Source organism: Sceloporus occidentalis, unplaced genomic scaffold (genome assembly GCF_023333645.1).
Source record: "Sceloporus occidentalis isolate IW3139 unplaced genomic scaffold, rSceOcc1.0.p SCAF_4, whole genome shotgun sequence".
NCBI lineage: Eukaryota > Metazoa > Chordata > Lepidosauria > Squamata > Phrynosomatidae > Sceloporus > Sceloporus occidentalis.
This window is the reverse complement of record NW_028316984.1, coordinates 84,196,017-84,218,565: the sequence shown is the minus strand read 5'-3', so window position 1 is coordinate 84,218,565 and position 22,549 is coordinate 84,196,017. Positions and strand designations below refer to the sequence as shown.

Sequence of the window (22,549 nt, the reverse complement as noted above, 5' to 3'; positions counted from 1 at the left end):
ATATAATTGTTATTATTGTTGCACTTCTAACAAAGTTTCCTCTCTTTTCAGGACTGTTTCTGCAGCTTTGACAATGGCTCCTTCTTTGAATTAAATGGCCGCCCCTACTGTGAGCTTCATTTCCACCATCACCAGGGGACAGTGTGCCAGGGTTGTGGGAAGCCCATTGTTGGGCGTTGTGTCAGTGCCATGGGGTACAAGTTCCACCCAGAGCACTTTGTCTGTGCTTTCTGCCTTACTCAGTTGCACAAGGGCATTTTTCAGGAGCAGAATGGCAAAACCTACTGTAATTCTTGTTTCAACAAACTTTTTGCTTGACTGGGTGGTTTGAGCAACTTAATGCTTTCTCAAGCCTGCCGCTCCCCTTTTTCAAGAACCAAAGCCTAACGAAAATGGGGAAAAATCCTTAAAGGGGGAACAGCTGGAATCTTGTGCCCCTTTACCTATTGAACTTAATGGGGTTTACTTATAATTAAAGATGCATGGAATTAAACTGTAAGAAATGCAGTGATATAAAATACTGCTGTAGCCTCCATTTCCACAAATATACCAATCTGCTTCAATACATCCAACTCATTAAGTTTTCGGCAATAGCTCTATTCCAGTGCCTTTCAAATAACCTACACAAGTTAAGTATCTGGTCCAATACTGCAGCTGAGTGAAAAACAGTAGCTTATTTCATATTTGTAGTCTCTGAGGTCAACCAAGTAATATCAGCTTTTCAATAAAATCTTTTTTTTTTCCTGCTATGTAGCTAGTCTCTCTCTTTCTCTCTCCATAGATAGATAGATAAGGTAGACAGATAGTTATTGAAAAATATTAATCTATAGAAAAAGTGAGTAATTCAATGCTGAATGGATAGATGGATGGATAGCAACATACAGCACAATCTATACTTATTTGCTAAGCAGTAAGCCCACCAAATTCCCTAAGGCTTACTTCCTGGTATAATTGTAGCTGGACAAGGCAAACCATCCTATATAGCAGTTAATCTGGTTGCCACAGAAGGAGGCAATCCACTGTGACTTGAAGTCAACAGGAAAATTTCTTGCACCATGTCTAGGACTTGTGTAAACTTGTGCTGATGGTGTAGTTTAACTCTGGGATATTAGAAAATATGGCATGTGCATGCTTTGACTTTGTTGCCCATACTGTACTTACCTTTCACCTTATGTTGACCACAGTGGTAGAATTCAAAAGATATAGCCATTCCCCTTCTTGCCTCACAGCAACCTCTGCTTCTTTCTGATTTGAACAGAGGTGAGAAAATACTTTAAATACAATGGTGGCAGTCACTTAAAGCAGAAAGATGCAGTCAGTTTTCAGTTCTTTGTTCTTTCCTCCACATCCTCCTCCTCATGTACCGAATAGAACACACACACACACACCAATTTTCATGGGAATAGGACAAACATGCATAAAATTCTTGTGGTTTCTCCCTCTCCCTCATATCTAATTTGGCTCAGAAATATACATAGCCAAGGTAATGCTCAAATGAAAAAGCAAATAAAATAAATTTAATATTATGTTGAATAAGTGCCATAATCCTTCCTCCCTTAGAAAGCTGAGTTTGGTAGCAGTGCAAAAGAGGAAAATAGCTTTCAATGTTTGACATGTTTCTTGTTTGTTGCACTAAGAATGTGCATTCTCATAGTTGGTGCACACCAAGTCCCACGCTGGTTGTTGTTCTACTCCCCCAAGCTATTCCTTCCTGCAAATAGGCATAAGGACCTCAAAAGTTTGGAACCAGCTTTGCTATGGGGAGCAGACCAGAAATGACTGAAACTGATTGTTGCGTGGAGGCACTAACACAAGTAAGCCAGCAAGCCCCTTACTATGAGTAAGTTGCTGCTTGAGGTTTAGAATGACTCATCTGTCAGGGTTTCCTCTAAAAATTGTGATCACCAATTCAATTGGGAGGGAGTGGAAAATCTTGTATTGACTTCTGATCAAGGAAATAACACCTCTATTGCTTTTGTGTGGGGCTAAAAAGCATGAATGTAAAATCATAGAATCATAGAGTTGGAAGAGACCAACAAGGGTCATCCAGTCGAACCCCCTGCCATGCAAGAACTCACAATCAAAGCACCAACCACAGTAAATTATACCTTCAGCCCTCCATATCCACAGATTCTTTATCCACAGATTCAACCATCCACAAGTTGGAAATATTTTTTAAAAAGTATAAATTCCCCAAAACAAACATTGTTTTTGTCATTTTATGTAAGGGATACCATTTTACTGTGCCATTGCACTTGTGCATCCACAGATCTTTTTATCCACTGGCTCCTGGAACCAAACCCCAGTAGATACCAAGGACCCACCTATAGTGGCCATTAGGTGTAAAGATGTTTTTAGCCCAGTTGGCTTTCATTAGATAATTTTGAAGCATTTGTTTTAGTTTAGAGATTCAATGTAATGCAAAAGTTCTCTCAGCTAAGAAGTCCTCCTGCCTTGTTCTTTTGATCAGGGAGCATTCATTCTTTGCCTGTCACTTCAGCTGCAGATAAGGGAACAACTATAGAAGTCTGATAACCACAGCAGTACTTGCAGTCAACAGTGGGCCAATTTGGAGAAATTTCAGATATATTTCAGTTAAAAAAGTCAAAGTGGTCCTAGCCATTATTTCTTTAGCAGAAATTTTAGTACTAAAGGTAAAAATAGCATGCAAAGAATAGGAATATGTTCCTACACCATAAAAAAAAGCGCCTGTCTCAGTAAACTTTTTATCCAAAACTTACAATATGCACATATGAAATGAAACAACCGGATAAGCTAAGTCTTACAGAAGTTAAAAAACAAATAAACCTGTAATATTTTGAACCTTCTTGAGTCCACTTGAAGGCTTCTTCCAAAATGTATCCAGTGATTTTTTCCTTTTCACCAGGTTCACACCACTCCACCACCACCTTCCACCTTTCTGACAATTTCCATTTTGGTAACCAAATTTATAGATCTACACTGTTTTATCATGGTTACAGGGACTAATAAAGCAGTCTTTCCCCCTCCCCTTCTTTTTCTTATTCTAAAGCACTCACATGAAAATGTATCTAAAGCCTCAATCCTTGTGAGGCAGGTTGAGGAAGTTGTCAGTATTTTGAAAAATTGTGCTCTCTCTTGTTGTTCTTCTATACAAGTCAAAATGGATTTTAAAAAAGTCTAATGATTCATTTTTCTTCATGATGTAGCAAAATACAAGAATCTCAATTTAGTCACCCTGGCTTCCAGGAATAGTTCAGGTTTGATCTGCTCTAGAACGCATTTCCCAAGACACGTCCTCCATCTCATCCCTGTATGAGTCACCTCAAAATCTGACCAAAATCTGACCATTATCACACTACACTGTTATAGAGCTATATTCCACTTTAACTGTCATGGCAACCTCCTGTAGAATTTTGGGGATTGTGGTTTAGTAAGGCCCTAGATCTCTCTGGCTGGGAATTCTAAATGGCCCTTCTTAAACTGCAAATCCCAGGATTCTATAGGATGTTGCTATGACAGTTAAAGTGGAAAAGTTAAAATGTTGTCAAATACAGTCAAGTTTCAATGCCCTCTTCCAAGTCAAAATTCCAAATTGGGGGGGGGGGGGGGGGCTCATGAAAGCAAAGTGGGGCTTGCTATAATTCATGATGAACTAATGAGGGGAGGTGGCAGCTCCTGCTACTGACCCACAGGAAGAAGAGGGGAAGGCAATTCAGAGAAGAAAGACGTAGCTGGCCTCAGTTCTGAGGGGAAGGGTGCACTTCATCTAGGAAGGCATTCTCATTTCTTTTCCCCTTGAGAGCAGTTGCAATTTCTTCTTCTGAATTATTTTTGCATGTGACATCAATAGGATATCAACCATTATGTTTTAAACTGATTTGCTGTTTTTTAAATTAATTCTTATTGGTTTTAACATCAAGAGAAAACTGGGGTGGGGGGTGGGGGAGAGAGAATCAACTGGTTTGCTTTCTTGTAAACTTTCCAAGTACATTAGATTCCAATTAAAACACATACCTGGGAGTGTATTTTTGTCATCTCTACCTATCAAAGCCTTTCCCTGGAACCCCCTTTATGATGACTTATCCCTAAAGCCTCCTGCCTCTTCAGGGTTGTCTCCTTTCTCCCAATGAAAAATATCTGTCTCTATCACAGGGCATTGGTGGCCTCTGATAACATTTGTTGCCCATCATGCCCACTAATTCATCTGGTGGATAGGATTTTTGTAGTGCTTAAAAAAACAAATCAAACTATTTGTTTGACCATAGATGGCAGTGGAACAAAATAAATGTTGTGTACACCAAGAGCAATACTCATATATTTTATTAATGGCCAGAATTCCCTATGACAATTACAAATGTGTAACCTAGAGTTTCACACTCATAACAGTTACATATCCATGATCTCAACATAGTCCCTAAACTACATCCAAGGGAAGGCTGTTCCACAACAACAGTTTAAACTCTCCTTCTATCAACTGCCTCTGTGGATCTATGTGCTGCTTTACATTGATTTGTCTTTCTTTAAATATACTGTTTGAGGAAAAACAAATCTCAAGGGTTTGGAGTTAGCAAATTTAACATGCTCAGTCTGGAAATACCTCCAGACCTTCAGGCTGCAAGTCGCAGATTCATCATGGTCACCCTGCTCTTGGATGCAAGAGGAAAAGACCTGATGGGTCAAGCTTCGGAACTGGGCTCTTAGGCTCCTCCTCTTCTCTTCATCCCACAGGATACCTCATGCATGATGATTTCCAATGCAGAATGGTATGGGCAAGATTCCCCTCAACCACCTCTCTCTCTCTCTCTCGCTCTCTCTCCTTACAAGAAAGCAAACTACTTTTGCACTTTGACCTCACTTTGCAGCAATTAAAGTAAGCTGAAGATAAAAGGGGAAAGTGGGAGGAGGAGAGAGAAATGGGGACATATCAAAAGCAGCTCAAATAGTGGAACAGTAGAGGATTAACTAGGATTGTCCGTGCCAAATCAGCACTGTTGGAGAGTATGTTAGGAGGCAGGTAAGGTGCCTGACAAAATCCTATCAGCTTAAAGCAAGCGACCTCCATCTGTTGTTGAAGTACCATTCTCACAAGAATTCATCACTGCGCAGGCTGGAAGGCATGGAGAGAAAATGGAATGGGTGAAAGCTACAGCTTCAGCACTCTGGCTGACAGATGACAGAACGCTGATGCAACTGAGCCTAACTGTGGTGGGTAGGGTCTAATTTTTTTAAAAAAAGATGCAAAAGTCAGGCAAAGTGTAAGTGTCTCTTAATAATAATTTATAATGTGTATCCTGGGAGAGAAGAGATGTGGCTAAGGGCATATTCATTCTCTGAAGTTAAGCCTTCTTCCTGCATAATACAGGGATGTATCAAAGTGTGTCGAAAGAGCAAAAAGAGATACTCTGAATTTTTACCACTTTTCAGACTTGCATTTCTCAGATCACTCATATAATCGCTGTAAAACTGATTTGATTTTCTAGCTCGATATAGCCCTGCAGTGAAGAGGGCTTGAGGAAAAAAGATTTCCTTTATACAAGACCCAAGTTCTTAAATATTTGTATATGAGCTATGCAGAAAATGCCAGAATAAATATGAAAAAAAACAAAAAACAACCCTAGATATCCTAGCCAAAGAGAGTTAGAATGCAGGGAAGGAACCCCTCTGCAAGCACAAAAAGGCTTGTGAAGATAATGTTTTATCTACAACATAGCCCATGACAATTGGCTACATAATAATGAATGAATGTAAACTCACTTATGGTTGCTGAAAACAGTGTGAAAGCCCTATGGAGAAGAGATAGGATGAAGAATCCCTGGTATGAGATACATTTATAAATTATAAATGCAATTAGCCGCAAGATGTAATCATCTTACATGAAAGAGAGGAGCTGAGTGTAGAGAGAAATGCTGAAAATGCCCCAAGAGAGCAGTAAGATTAGTATGGCCAAAGGTGCCCTCATACATTTGGGATGATGAGGAGAGACTTCACCTCAGAGAAGGCCTGTGGTGAGTAAATGGCCTGCTAATCTCACCCAGTAGTTAAATTGAGCCTCACAGGTTGCTGAGAGAAAGTAGCCCACTCCAGATGAATGAGAGAGACACTTACAAGCTTTGCTTAAAACAAGAGATGCCTTGGATGCTTATGTTGAGGAAAGAGGTGATAGATGCCACATTTGTGATACAGAAATTCCACAGAGAAAGAGTTCTGGCAAAGGTTGCCAGGAGCAAAATAATAATCTCAGGTGTGGATGAGATTGTAAACCATTCCAGAGAGAAATGAAAGTAAAGAAGAATCACAGGGGTAAAATCAGGAATATCCCAATCTTGGGAAGTTTAGAAAAGACCTTTGCTAGGCCACCTTATTTGACCAAGTTAATAGTACCCAAATTTAGGGTGGCCTTTACCACAGCCCACTTCAGTGTTCTTCCCTTTGCAGTTTGATAGGGAAATATAAGAACCTCCCTTATGAGAACCGGAGTTGCTTATGTTCTGACTCCTCAGTTGAATCACTCTAGCATATTGTACTGTATTGTCCATTCTATCAAGGTATGTGTTCCTCTTTAATTTATCCAATCTTACAAAATTTACCGGGTAGAACAGCTAATTACTATTTGACTTTATTACTCGAGGATGTAGATCCACTAATTACTGAGAATTTGGCCCGCTTTTGTGCAGTTGTTATTGCCACATGCAAAAAAATCATTGAGGGTCAGAATCACTGGTAATAGTTGGAAACAAGATCTCAGAAGAATGCTTCCTTTATGGTGGTGTGTAAGGTTCTGTTTTCTTGTATATTTTTGTTTTGTTTTAATTTGATTTTACCTAGATCATTATTTTTATATGAGTGTTATATTAATGTGCATTCAATTCTGAGATATTTTTGTTCAAAGAGCATAAATAAAGATTGAAAGAAGATTAAAGGCTGCAGAAAGCTGAAACACTACCTAGAAAAAATGTGAGTGAATACATGTGGCCAAGTCTCGGTTAAAAATGGGTTCTTTAAATACTAATAATAAGAGGCATGCCTCCTATAAAGGAGATATAAGCCAGGGTCAAGTATTTAGACGTAGGTCCGAACACAATAATGAGAAGCACTGGCACAGAACAGTCAATGAAGGAACAGGCAAACAGGAACAGTAAATCTCAGGGCAAAGAGTGATGTAAGAGAATCAGCATGATGTATGAAAATGGCATGTAAAATGACAGAGATAAAGTCTATGTACAAAATATGTTCTATAGCTTGAAGAAAGGTTGTAAAGAGTTCTCCTTCTAAAGATGGTGTATATGATGAACAGGATGTAAACACTATAATAAACTATATTTCAGAGGAAGGAACCAGGAAAACCACCTCTGAGTATTTATTGCCTAAGAAAACCCTATGAATTTCATGGGATTGCCATGAGTCAACAGGTAACTTGAAGGTGGATGAATGTGCACACAAGCACACACACACACGATAAATATGATAAGACATAATTTGTTGTGATGGTGGTGGGTTGTGTGTCTTCAACTCGTTTCTTATTTATGGTGACCCTAAGGTGAACATCTAAGTAGACTTTACCCATTAACTCTGTTTGGTGTAGTGTAATCCATTGAACTAAACTCCTTGAAACTACATTGTAAGGATGTGTCTTACACAAATGAGGCCCTTTGAGTTCCTAATTGCTGAACATTAGATAACAAAAAGGGACATTCAGTAAAGAGCAGCTGTCTCTTCTCCTAGACACACAGAGGGTAAGAGAAAAAACTATGGCTTCACAAGAAATCTCCAATCATGTTTATGACAAGCGGTCTATAAAGAACTGAGTTCATAATTGTTTTAAGAGACTTGAAATGCTTTAAAAGGGATAGAACTATATTTGAAATGTTGTACTTTTATGTTATATGGTATGTTTATTAAAGTAGGCTTATGAAGAGCAGCCTTAAGCAACTAGCCTTGCTCCAGAAATCGAATGAGCCAACAACCAGCTGGGCTCCAAAGGGACAACAGGCCAAGAAAAGAGGGACTCCATAAAGAACTGATAAACTCACACAAGGAAGGCATAGTCTTCCAGTAAAGAGCTGACACCTGCTTCTCTACAGGACAAAGAAGACAGAACAGCTACTGAGCCTACATAGAAAACCACCCACTTAGAGGATGTGGTGATGAACATGAAGATGCTGAGATGACTATCTCTCCAAAAGACAGGTTGCTTCATAGTCTGAGCACATGCAGGAAGCAATCCAGAATCATAGAATCATAGAGTTGGAAGAGACCACAAGGGCCACCCAGTCCAACCCCCTGCCATGCAGGAAATTTCAATCAAAGCATGCCTGACAGATGGCCATCCAGCCTCTGTTTTAAAACTTCCAAAGAAGGAGACTCCACCTTACTCCAAGGAAGGAGTGTGTTCCACTGCCGAACAGCCCTTACTGTCAGGAAATTCCTCCTAATGTTGAGGTGGAATCTCTTTTCCTGCAGTTTGCATCCATTGTTCTGCATTCTAGTCTCTGGAGCAGCAGCAGGTAGTAAAAGAAATGGTTTTAATATATATATGTTGTTGTTGTTGTTGTTGTTGTGTGCTTTCAAGTAATCTCTGATTTAATTACCTAAGGCGAACCTGTCATGGGGTTTTCTTGGCAAGTTTCTTCAGAAGGGGTTCGCCCTTGCTATCCTCTGAGGCTGAGAGAGTGTGACTTGCTCAAGGTCAACCAGTGGGTTTACATGGTCTAACCTGGATTCAAATCCTGATCTCCAGAGTTACAGTCTAGTGCTCAAACCACTAGACCATGCTGGCTCTTATTATATAGCTACCGTTTATATACTCAACTACAAGTTTAGAAATTTATGCCCCAAAATTGACCCTAAAATCCTGGATCAACTTATATACAGGTCAATAACTATTACTGCTTAGAAAGGTCTTAAAACAAGCAAGCCTGATGCCCCACTCTTGGTGACTCAAGGCACTGTGTTTTCCTCTCTCTGTGTGTGTGAAAAAGGTTCCCAGTCCGATTTGCAGGGCTTCTCTTCCCATGGAAAAAACCAGCTCATTTAACACCACTTGCTTCCCTCACCAGTCCAATTTGCAAGCCTCCTCTTCCCATGGAAGAAACTCCATATTTAACACCACTTGCTTCCTTTCTCGATCAATGTTTAAATCTCTTCTCCAGCAGCTAGGAACTGATGTTAGGTGGTCAGGAGAGATCCAGAGAAGGAGAAGGAGGGATGGAAGTGGTATTTTCCCCTTTCCATCCTTCCTTATAGTCCCCATAGTTTTACCCTCAACTTATCTATGGATCATATCAAAATCCATGATGTTGCCCCTGAAACTTTCCCTCGACTTATACATGGGATTGACTTGTACACAAGTATATGCGGTATCTCAATTTATATTTGTTTATTTATATATCTTAATTTACTACTCTGCATAGCAGCTAATAGCTATATTATCATTTTTCTTTGGAATCAATTAATTGTATGTTGGTGCAACTCAAATAGAATGAATTATATAACTTTCTTTCAGCTGTTGATAAAGTATGGTCAGATACAACAGAAAAGAAAATCTGATAAGCAGTACATGGCATATGACTCAGGAAGTATTATCTGTGTAAACTGAATGAAATATGTCAATTAACTTTATATTTTCATATTGACAGGTTCAGTTTGAGGGGATATTTGGAAACTATTACATATACAAGAAAGATGGCACTATGTTAATGATGATGGAAGTAATATCAGCATAGGATGGAAACTGTATAACACAACAAACAAATCACTCTCTTTCTCGTGTTTTACTTTTTAAAAAAATTAGACAGGACCTCCTGGTGTGAAATAGACAATATTAGGCTGAGAGAAAACTGAATAAAATTTGTAAAACCAAATGAATTGTTCTCAACAGTGGTGTCGTTCAAAATAATTAACAATGGTTCTGTAATTTTTTTGGTCAAAATATGTACATGTTAACCAAACATGTTCCTTGCAACATGTAGTGGTGGTGATGATGACAATAATAGCTGGAATTAATGATTGCAATTACTAACCTAGAGTTATACATTCATAACTGATTTATACAGTGCATCTTTGGTATTCACTGTGGTGTGATTCCATGACCCTCCTGTGGATACCAAAATCTATGAAAGCTCATGTCCCATTATATGCAATGGCATAGTAAAATGGTGACCTTACATAAAATGGCAAAATCAAGTTTTGCTTTTTGGAATTTACATACACACACACACACACACACACACAGAGTCATCCCTCCATATTTGCGGATTTGATATTTGTGGATTTGATTATTCACGGATTTCATTAATATGTTCTCTCTAGGACTGTCTAGGTCAGGGGTCGGCAACCTCCGGCCCGTGGGCCGAATGCGGACCGCGGGCGCCTTTCTGCCGGCCGCCGGTCCCTCCTGCCGCCAAAATCGCCGCCGATTTCGGCTGCTCTGGCCACCATTTTGAAGGGCAAAATGGCGGTACCCATTAGGAGGCCCGATGTGGCCTCCGGAGCCCTGAAACAGGGCTCCAGGAGCTGCACCGGTCCTCTGGGAGGCCCGATGCGGCCTCCAGAGCCCTCAAACGGGGCTCCAGCAGCAGCACCGGGCCTTCAAATGGGCGCCGCCCATCTCCCTCCTGGAGGAGGAGGCAGAGAGAGAGAGAGGGAGGGAGGGAGGGAGGGGAGGAGGGAGGGAGGGAGGGGAGGAGGAGAGAGAGAGAGAGAGGGTGGGAGGGAGAGAAGAGAGAGGGAGGGAGGGGAGGGGAGAAAGAGAGAGAGAAAGGGTGGGAAGGAGAGGAAAGAGAGGGAGGGAGGGGAGGAGAGAGAGAGAGAAAGGGTGGGAGGGAGAGGAAAGAGAGGGAGGGAGGGGAGGAGAGAGAGAGAGAGAGGGTGGGAGGGAGAAGAAAGAGAGGGAGGAGAGAGAGAGAGAGAGAGAGAGAGAGAGAGAGAGAGGGTGGGAGGGAGGGAGGGAGGGAGGGAAAGAAAGTGGTTTGAGACAGTGGCATGCATTTTTTGCTGTTTTGTGGCCTTGCCTAGTCACTTCCATTCTTGCAAATATTGCTCTTATTATTGTTGTTGTTATCCTTTGGTATTCTCTTTGCAAAATCCCCCCACATGGACTTGCTTGCTCTTTTCTGGGTTGAGACAGTGGCATGCATTTTTTGCTGTTTTGTGGCCTTGCCTAGTTGCTTCCATTCTTGCAAATATTGCTATTATTATTGTTGTTGTTATCCTTTGGTATTCTCTTTGCAAAATCCCCCTGCCTACATGGACTTGCTTGCTCTTTTCTGGGTTGAGACAGTGGCATGCATTTTTTGCTGTTTTGTGGCCTTGCCTAGTCACTTCCATTCTTGCAAATATTGCTATTATTGTTGTTGTTGTTATCCTTTGGTATTCTCTTTGCAAAATCCCCCCACATGGACTTGCTTGCTCTTTTCTGGGTTGAGACAGTGGCATGCATTTTTTGCTGTTTTGTGGCCTTGCCTAGTTGCTTCCATTCTTGCAAATATTGCTATTATTGTTGTTGTTGTTATCCTTTGGTATTCTCTTTGCAAAATCCCCCCACATGGACTTGCTTGCTCTTTTCTGGGTTGAGACAGTGGCATGCGTTTTTTGCTGTTTTGTGGCCTTGCCTAGTCGCTTCCATTCTTGCAAATATTGCTATTATTATTGTTGTTGTTATCCTTTGGTATTCTCTTTGCAAAATCCCCCCACATGGACTTGCTTGCTCTTTTCTGGGTTGAGACAGTGGCATGCATTTTTTGCTGTTTTGTGGCCTTGCCTAGTTGCTTCCATTCTTGCAAATATTACTATTATTATTGTTGTTGTTATCCTTTGGTATTCTCTTTGCAAAATCCCCCCACATGGACTTGCTTGCTCTTTTCTGGGTTGAGACAGTGTGCATGCATTTTTCCTGTGTTATGGCATTGCCGGCCCTAGTAGCTTCTTGCAAATATTATTATTATTATGTGGCTCCGCCCCCGGAGGGTGGAAACTCTGCCCCTGACATGTGGCTCCGCCCCTGGATAGTGGAAGCTCCGCCCTGGCATGTGGCTCTGCCCCAGAGGGTGGAAGCTCCACCCCTCGTGTGCGGCTCTGCCCCGGAGGGTGGAAACTCCACCCCCCGGCTTCGGCCCCCCAGTTGTCCGAGGGACAGCAACCCGGCCCCCGGCTCAAAAAGGTTGCCTACCCCTGGTCTAGGTCCTCCAGTGCAACTCTGTGGTCAACTTTAACTAAAAGTTGCACTGAAAGACCTAGAGATTCCTAGAGAGAATACTCTACTAGGCATTTGTAGCTACTCCAGCGCCATTCTATGGTCAGTGTATGTTGGACATTGACCACAGAGTTGCACTGGAGGACCTAGAGATTCCTAGAGAGGTGTCCTCTCAGGGAAAAACATGGTGTTTTTGTTATTTGCGGTTTTTCCATATTCACGGGGGTCTTGTTCCCCTAACCCTAGCGAATATGGAGGGACAAGTGTATTAATGTTTTCAAGCTGTGGATGGTAGGAATCCATGAATAAAGAATCCGTGATTATGGAGGACTGACTGTATTCATGATCTCTAGTCAATAGCATAGGGAATTTGTAAGTATTATAAAAATCCCCTCATTCTGTGATCTCTGGTGCAAGGAAGAATTGCAAGAGGGATCCTGCTTCTGACCATCACACCAGAGATTATTTTCAGGTGAAGGGTAGAAACATTAGTCGGCTGAATCTCAATTGACAGGAAACCAAGCCCTTGACACTTGCAGTGGTTGCTACTGGTAAACCACAAAAGGGGTGTCGGGCCAAGAGATGACACTTAGCCATGCAACTAACACTGGGGCTAATTTCAGCACTAAAGAGATTAAAGCGCATTTAAAGCATCCCACAAATAAAGTGAAAATGGTGACTAATTGCGCAAATGATTATCACATACAATTGCACAAATAAAGTGATATTAAAAATGCATTGTCGCTGAAATCCAGAAAGTAAAAATATGTGCATTAATTCTTCTTTGTGACCACTTTAATGGTGGGTTTTGTGCGACGTCATGTGAAATTGTTTTGTGTAATTACACGATTTTTCCCTTATATTCACAGGATAAACCCCCAATCTTTTTCATGTGATAATCTCCTTAGGTAGTTTTATCACTAAGTAGCACATGTAGAATTCTGGCCAAAAATAATAATTCATGCAACAAGCTTTTGTTTTGTTTTGTTTTGTTTTAATTTTATTGTCAAAACTCACCATTTCCTGTCAAACAATTACAAACGAGACCACAAGGCTACTTGTGGCATTGAATACTTGGAATTCCCTTTCTTCTTGACCTGTCTTAAAAGCACTTTCTCTTGTTGGGAAAACTGGAAAAGAGGAATTGATTGGAGAAATATGTGTGGATACACACTTGCCTACAGCAGAGGGAAGGGATCAGGGCCATGGTTCTCCCTCTCTTTCTCCCTCCCTCTTTTTCATTCTACCATGTTCTCCCACCTTTCTTCTTTCCTTCTTCTTGACTTTCTTTCCCAATGGGAGCTGCCTATGCGGTGGTGATTAACTCCTATTTCTCTTTAGCTACCTCACCACTGTGCACTACTGTGGCAGAACCAGGACTGTCCAGGAAAACATTTGGCTTGCTGCTGTTGTTGGAGAGGGCAACTTTGGATGAACCAAAGTATGTGGCAATTGGAGGGGGAGTGTGCAACAAAACTTTTCATTTTCTGTCCTCATAAGAAGCAGTATGCGAAACCTGACAAATGTAAACAATATGTTAAGGCGAACCAGTGAAAACCAGCTGAATGACACTACTGGTTCTCAGTATTATGTAATTCAATTTCAGTATAACTGGGAAATGTTGTCAGTGTAAACATCTAAGAATGAAAATTGGAACATATCTTTCTTGCTAATCATTCCTGAAAGGCATCCATTGTAGGTTATCCAATATGGTGGAATGCTTCCAATGGAATAACATACTGGGACAGAGCAATTAGCATTACGCAAGAAAGCAAAGATTATGTAACAAATTTGTATGTGTGGGATGTCAGATAAAGAGCAGGGAAAGGGGAAGCTGAGCCCTAACATACATTTTGTTCATTATTAAAAACTGAATGAAATGGCAGAATGAACAAGGGGTCCATTGGCTAAGGAAAGTCAAAGGTACAAGCATCCTGAGAGTATGAATAGACAGACAAATAAATAACAGACCTGAGAAGACAAAGAAAAATATTTCACAGACTTGTCACTACGTGTCTTCCCCATTATAGGAACATTGTGGGTTTCTCCATTTTTAACAGAACATACAAATCTGGAACAGTGAATACACCTCTGGTTTCAGAGGTGCTACTTCAAAGCTTCATTTAAGGTTTCAGGGTTCACTTATGGCACTTGTATCTTTGTGTCCTGTTTTATTATTGTATTGCTATGTTATATTGTTTTATTATTTTCATGTCAATCGTTATTGCTTTGTATTATCCCCACTGTTGTAAGCCGCCGGATTCCCAGTGATTGAGCAGGATATGAATATAAGTCCCCAGGACCTGATGAACTACATCCAAGAGTATTTAAAAAACTGGCAAATGTAATATCAGAGGAGGGCAAACGTTGTCCCCCATCTTCAAAGGGGGGGGGGAGAGGATCGGAACAGTTATTAACCGCTTAGTCTGACATCAATACCAGGAAAGATTCTAGAGCAGATCATTAAACAGAGATTCTGTGAACATCTAGAAGGCAATGCCATAATCACAAAAAGTCAACATGGGTTTCAGAGAAACAAGTCATGCCAGACAAATCTAATCTCTTTCTTTGATAAAATTACCAGCTCGGTAGATGATGGGAATGCTGTGGATATAGTATATCTTGATTTCAGTAAGGCCTTTGACAAGGTTTCCCATGACATTCTTGCAAACAAGCTTGTAAAATGTGGGCTAGACAACGTAACAGTTACATGGATTTGTAATTGGTTGACTGGCCGAAGCCAAAGGGTGCTCAACAATGGCTCCTTTTCATCCTGGAGAGAAGTGACCAGTGGGGTCCCATAGGGCTCTGTCCTGGGCCCAATGCTATTCAACATCTTTATCAATGACTTGGATGACAGAATTGGGGGCATACCTATCAAATTTGCAGATGACACCAAATTAGGAGGAATAGCTAATACTCCAGAGGGCAGGATCAAAATTAAAAATGACCTGAATAGACTAGAAAGCTGGGCCACAGCTAACAAAATGAAATTCAACAGGGAGAAATATAAGGTACTGCACTTAGGGCGGAAAAATGAAATGCACAGATATAGGATGGGTGACACCTGGCTGAACGAGACTACATGTGAAAGGGATATAGGAGTCCAAGTAGACCACAAGTTGAACATAAGTGAACAGTGTGATGTGGCAGCTAAAAAGGCCAATGCAATTTTAGCTGCATCAATAAAAGTATAGTGTCTAGAACAAGAGAAGTAATAGTGCCACTCTATTCTGGTCAGGCCCCACCTGGAATATTGTGTCCAGTTCTGGGCACCACAATTTAGAAAGGACGTTGAGAAACGAGTGTGTCCAAAGGAGGGCGACCAAAATGGTGAAGGGTCTAGAAACTATGTCCTATGAGGAAGGACTTAGGGAGCTGGGGATGTTTAGCCTAGAGAAGAGAAGGTTAAGAAGTGATACGATAGCCCTGTTTAAATATTTGAAAGGATGTCATATTGAGGAGGGAACAAGCTTGTCTGCTGCCTCTCCAGAGACTAGGACCCAGAACAATGGATGCAAGCTACAGGAAAAGAGATTCCACCTCAACATTCGGAGTAACTTACTGATAGTAAGGGCTGTCCGACAGTGGAACACACTCCCTCGGAGTGTAGTGGAGTCTCCTTCCTTAGAGGTCTTTAAGCAGAGGCTGGATGGCCATCTGTCAGGGATGCTTTGAAGGAGGGTTCCTGCATGGCAGAATGGGATTGGACTGGATGGCCCTTATGGTATCTTCCAATTCTATGATTCTATGATATAAATAAATCCTATTATTATTATTACCCCATAGCCATCAGCATTTTTCATGAGGTCAGTGCTTGGTGTTTCTGGCTTGTTCATTTTAGCCACCTATCTTCAACAAATCCTCACTCACAACCCCTTTTACATGCTCACTATGTACTGATGTTTCCTGAACATCAAAATGCAGCCTTACTCTGGGAGATGTTCTGATGATAAGTGCCCAGTTTTTGTTTACCTTTCTGGTGCCATCTACTGGCACTTTTCAGTGCAACACTGGACAGTTTTTTTCTGAACCAATTGTACTTTTCCAATTTGCTAAAATATGTGCTTACTTTTCCATTCTTGTCTAGCTTAGTGAAGAAATCTTCACTGAGGTAGATGCAGAATCTATAAATCATGCATGAGGTTAATTGGCATAGCTTATTTTGGGGAAATCATCTTCATCTATCATAAATCTTCTACATCTGGCTTTTCCTGTTTCAGTTCCTCTGGGCAATGTCTTTCTGGTTTATTCAGAAAGCATTCTGACAAGGATTTTCTCCTTTAATTCACCCTCTTTGGCCACATTCTCTTTGAAGCTTATTTATAAGCAGCTCTAAACATGGTCTTCTTTCAATCACATTTATGAGAGGTCCAAATGATTCTAGCAAGCAATTTTGGTATTTTGGTATTATTCCTCCGCTGTTCCTTGACTCATCTTGTGTAGCTCAATTGCTGGTTCAAGCACGATGTCAAGATGGGAATTAAGATTCTCACTTTCTAGCAATGTCATACCATAAATCTATCTTAAAACAAAGCTTTTGATTTCAGTCTTTCTTGTCATTTAATTCCCTAAGTGCATTCCACATACCTTGAGCTGCAAGCTCATATATCTGAGTTGATCATCCACACTGCTATTCATTTTCTATTTTTCCTGCCCTGGCTGCCTTGCATATTCATTGCAAATCTCTCTGTTTCCAGGACCTCAAGGGATTAATCCTAAATCAACAACACCTGCATCTTAAACTTCCAAAGATGAAAATTGCTGTTGTTCAGCTTTGTAAATATGGTACTCATGGTACATATTCATGCTAAATTCCATTGTTTCCCTTTTTCTGCCATGGGTTCTAGTATGATTAACTTAATTCCTTAGCTGTCTTGGGTTGGACCCCATCATTAGTCTTTTGCTAATGATTCCAAACCAGCTTCCACATAGTATGTTTTCTGTTAAGGTAAAGATCCTTTGGAAAACTACATATCTGGGTGAAAGGAAAGATGAAGGATCTGCTACCACTGGCAACAATAAGAGAGAATGGGAAAAGTCATGTTGGGAAGACGTAAAGATAAGCCTCAGTCTATAGATGAGAAAGCAGCAAAGCAGGCAATACAAAGCGGGTAAAGTGAGAGAGACACCAAACTGAAAGTTTACATTGAACAGAGAGAGGGAGATGTCAAGGTCAAACTGCAAAGCTACCAGTCCAGATGCAGTCATTCTGACTGACTGAATGACTCCGATGAACCAGACAGTATTGTAGGACTCTGAGTCAAAGCCGTTACATTTCAGATGTGGGGGGAAAAGACATTGAAAGGTCAAAAACCTGGATGAATGACAGATAAAAGCAACTCAGAACATTTTAAAGAATGCCTATAAACGCATATATATGTGATTCTTGTTAGAAAAATGATTTTCTGTTGGAATCCTGTTCATGTCAAGGCACTATGGATTATCTGTATGAATTAACCCATCTGGCCCATATTTCAGGCCTTTTACTATGTGAAGAACATCAACTTCACCATTTCATCTGAGAAGATTTTCTTCAAGAACGGTAAGGTTCCAGCTGCATATGACATTATGAACCTACAGATTTCACTCAATGGCTCCTTACAAGTCATGAAGGTTGGACAGCTTCACTCTGGATCTCTTGTGGAAAAGTTGCTCATGATTCAGGACAGAGACACTATGTGGACAAAGAGTTCTACTCAGGTAACTACACTGCATATACAGAACCCTTCCTTGCATTAGGCTGTGACTGTTGTGAGCCCTACTAAATCTCCTTTTTCTCTCTAATATTAGGCCATATGCATAAAGGGAGTCTAACTTCTCTGATTCTCACACTTTAGGGAGATTACCATACGCGGCTTTTAAATCACAATTCCCCTGGAAAGGAAGCGGCATCAGCTATGCTGATCGCACAACACCATGTCCCCATAGCTGCTCTGTTCCTGACCCATCCCTTTTCATTAACAGGGAAAGCCAGTGAATGAACCGCCAATTGCGCAATGCCCCAGGTGTGAAAAGCCATTCCTGGTCTCTTGTGCAATTGGCAGTCACATGATGTCACAATCCCCTCCTCCCCCCTTTCCCCGCTCCCCCTCATTATTATTTTTTCATTTTATTTTATTTTTTTCTCAGTTTTTTCTACAATTCCAGAGCTATGCAGCTCTGAAGCTTTAAAAATCTTTTTAAAAGATTAAATCAAGGCTGCAGCACTCCAGAACTGTGAAAAAAATGAATTTTAAAAAAACCCTATAGGCATCCTGGGTAAGGCATAAGGGAGGGAGGGCAGAGTTAAAGAAGAAGACAGGAAGAGAGTGTGATGAAGGCAGTAGCCCCTGTCATGCTAATGAAAAAGAATGTGATGATGCCTGCTCTAAAATTGGTATGTTGTCATTTTTATGGCATATCTGCAACAAGAAGGGGTCTGGTGTAATAAAGCCCTAAGGCACAATTCCATCATTAGTGGCCAGTTGTATGTGCAGAGAGAGAGCGACTTGAAAGTTCTGAATCAGGACCTTTTGACCAATTCAAAGATCACTAGTGTGGAGAGGAACTTATGTTGCATTCCCAGACTTCTCTGTCTCTGCTCAGCTGAAATGACAGTACTTTGAGGTTCTTTCATCATGCTAGGAACTCCTAGCAATAGCAAGTACATTTCTATACCGCTTATAAGCGGTTTACAGCTGTAAGCTAATTGCCCCCAACAAGCTGGGTCCTATGGAAGGATGCAAGGCTGTGTTGCCCCTGAGCCCCTGGCTGGGATTGAACTCACAACCTTGCAACTGTGAGTGAGTGGCGGCAATACCGGCATTTAACCACTGTGTCAACCCAGATAACATCCCTACAATCAATACGGGACCAAGTAAAATAATAGCTCAATTCGAGTTCACATTCTGCATAGCAGCAATGAAAGGCGAGCATTTCCTACAGTGGCAGCAGTTTCCTCCTGTATCAGAGCAAAAACAGGACACAGTTGCTCTCATGTCCTGCATGTGGGCTTCATGTGAACAATGGTATGTAAAAAGAATGCTTGACTACATAGATTGTTGACCTGATCCATCAGAGAATCCTCATAAAATGTCCTACATCAAGCCAGAGCCTTGAGAAGCCTTCTGAATCTTTCAGAGTTGCACAGAAGGCACCATGTTCCATGTTGTGCATTCTTTTTCACATCAAAGTGGTACACAACAGGAGAGGCAGCATATAGTGCCATGTTCCATTCTTCTCAGAGACTAAATACAGGGGTCCCACTCTCAAACTTACTTTAGAGAATGATGCTTAATTTCATAAACTACAGCTCCATTGGCCATGCTGGCTGAGGCAGGTGGGAACTGGAGTCCAACAACAACCACAGATTCCCTGCGTGTATTTAAATGGGCTGAATATAAAAGGCCTGTGCTTGTGTCAATACTGGTTCCACAGGCAGAGGAGAAGAAGGTGGGCAGATAGGGGGAGAAGCGGCTTAAACAGTACAGTCGTAACCATGCTTGTTGAGAAGTAAGGACTTCTGACATAGTAGGAGGTAGGACAGCATTGCTAGATGGAGAAACCAGTGGCTGCTCATGATAGCTAATTTCTGTTGGGCTGGATGTGGTAGTAACGCTCCCCCACTAGTAGTAGCAGTTTACTTCAGCATACCAGAGATCTGACCAAGACTTCCTCCTGCTTTTAGCTTGCTCATAAAAGGAAGGAAGGAAGGAAGGAAGGAAGGAAGGAAGGAAGGAAGGAAGATCTGGTAGACAAGGTTCAGGAAAGAAGACTCAGATGACTAGAGATAGATGATCAACAGAATTTTATGGGGTCAGAAAAGGTGCCAAGTATGGCAATGGGTGAAGAATCCATGACCCTGAATGTATTAACCATTTATGGGCAACCTTTGGAATTCCAGATGTTGTTGACCTGCAACTGCCACCAACCTGAGCCAACATAGCCAATGATGAGGCAGGACAAGAGTTGCAGTCCCACAATCTTTAGTGTTACACAAGTCATCCACCCTGATTTAAGCTTTTTTAAAAAAATTACCCTTCTGGTTGTTATCAATAGGTTAAACAAAAAGTCTTATGACTAATAAAACTAACATATTAATTATGACATGATCCATCTTTTTTCATCCTGGTACTTCCTTGATGTTAAACTATAGCCTTCATCATTTGCAACAAGCATGGTCATGATTTTGAGGACAATGGGAGTTGTAACCTAACTAGGTTGGTGAAGGCTGGGTTATGTCATAATAAATTTGTTAGTCACACCACAGACTCTTAATTTTTTGCTGCAACAGGTTATAACAATAGTATAGGCTAGAATGTTTGACCTATGCCTGGGAAGAACTTTAAAACATGTGGGACAGAGGAGCTGATTGAATAATATTCTGTTGTAATAGATTACACTTTATTAATCATAGCTCATTACTACTCTGCACAATCAGCAGAGCCATATATAGATATACTAGATATAGTTACAGTGGTATCCCTAGGATTGATGTCACCCGGTGAAGTAACTCATGGTATCACACACACTCCGTGACCTCCTCCTGCTTCACACCATACAGAATCCTTAGCAATGCTTTTTTTTTTTTTGCACTAATGTTATTCATAAATTGTAATTCCCATATACCACTGAGTGTAATGCTAATAAATAGTTATGACACAAACAAGTAGCAAAATTAAAATTATACCTTCAAATTACAATATCATATGCACAACCTAAATGTATTTACATATGCATAGTGAAGAGTTGGTTAAAATGTGATAGTTTTAAAGAAAATGTAAAAAGAAATTAAAAATTTAAATTTCAAAACTTAAAAGATTAAATTTAAAATTTTGCAATTTGAATTTTAAAAAATCCTGGTGCCTCTCCTTTCTCCTCCCACAAAGTGCCACCCTACTCTCACCATCTTTTAAAACATTTTAAAGGGAAGCTGATGAATGCCACAACCCATTTCTGCTAAAAGGTAGGTGTCTTACAAGCAGTGATGGCACCCCCCCTTAGGGTGTCACCTGGTGCAGTCCTCACCCCCACACCCCATAGTGACACCACTATATAGATATATATGTAGATATAGATATAGATAGCTATGTATGCAAGGCATGGAACTGGGCTTTCTTGGTGCACAACTAGTCTGGGGATGGAACAGATTTTTTTACACAGCATTGAATATGTATTAAACATAATGTTTCAGGGCATTCAGCTGACATGTTAACAGCTCACATTTATAATTTCATCATGGAGGGGCTTTCTTCTCTTGAAGAAATTGAAGCAGCGACTTCTACTGGTTATAGGAAAGGACAAGTCTCTCCCTTTCAGAGTTCCCCTGAGTGATGCAGTCTTAATTTTTTAAAAAATCATTATGTAGCCACAATGTGACTCTGTTTCTAGTATTGTGTATGATGATGCTACACTATGAAAAGAAAGCGTGTTTCATTCTGTGAAAAAGAAACATGTTCAGTAACAATCACTGTTCTATGTACACTTCTCCCCCCCCCCCCAGATAGTGTCAACTGCTGGAAGTGCTCATGAGGACAATGGCCTAACCATTTACAAGACCGATGTCTCCCAACCATCTTTGACTTCTTGTCCTACACCAAACCCTTGGGTGCTGCTCTGGCTACATGCAATTCCTTGTTTTTCCTCCTCTCATTCTCCATCTTATTCATCTTCATACTTGACCACAACACACCCATCGTCAAGGACAACAACCGTTCGCTCAGTTACTTCTTCTTGATTTCCCTGTCTCTCTGTTTCCTCTGCCCACTGAGGTTCCTTGGAGGTCCCTCCTTGCTCACTTTCTTCCTCCCTCAGGCTGCCTTTGGCTTGGTCTTTGCTGTTTGCCTCTCTGCAACACTGCCCAAAACCTTAACAGTAGTGATGGCTTTTAGGTGTCTAAGCCTGGCAGCTACTAGCAAAAGTGGGTGGGGTGGGTATAAGCTCCCTGGTGCAACCACTCTTTGCTGTTGTAGGTGTTCTCTGGATAATGGAATGGCCCCCATTCCCAACACAGAACCCTTTAGATAGGCCCAAGTGACCCTGGAGTGTGACAAACGTTCCCTGGAGTTTTTCTACACTGTGTTGGGGTACCTAGGTTTGCTGGCCATCATCAGTTTAGGAGTGGCCTTCCCAGCCCACCAGTTGCCAACAGCTTTTAATGAGACCCAGCACATTGCTATTAGCATGCTGATTTTCACGTTTGTCTGGGTCTCCTTTGTGCCATCATATCTCAGTGCCAGCAGGAAGTATACTGTGGCCGTGGAGATCTTTGTCATCTTGGCCTCTGGGGCAGGGTTACTGATTAGTCTCTTTTTCCCCAAGTGCTACATCATTCTCTTGCAACCTGAGAGGAATAACAGGAATCATCTGCTTGGGAGACACTTCACATACAACTGA

At 41.1% G+C, this 22,549-nt stretch overlaps 1 protein-coding gene and 1 pseudogene across 2 annotated transcripts in view; both read left to right on the top strand.

Annotated features, from left to right (window-relative positions):
* Positions 1 to 749, top strand: part of LPXN (leupaxin) — a 45,151-nt gene extending 44,402 nt beyond the window's left edge. For both annotated transcript variants that reach the window (XM_089520642.1, XM_089520643.1), the window contains exon 9: positions 52 to 749. In XM_089520642.1, the coding sequence (XP_089376768.1) occupies positions 52 to 318 (267 nt within the window). In that variant the 3' untranslated portion in view covers positions 319 to 749. The remainder of the gene's footprint in view (positions 1 to 51) is intronic.
* Positions 750 to 17,405: 16,656 nt separating this feature from the next.
* Positions 17,406 to 22,549, top strand: LOC149314196 (vomeronasal type-2 receptor 26-like; annotated as a pseudogene).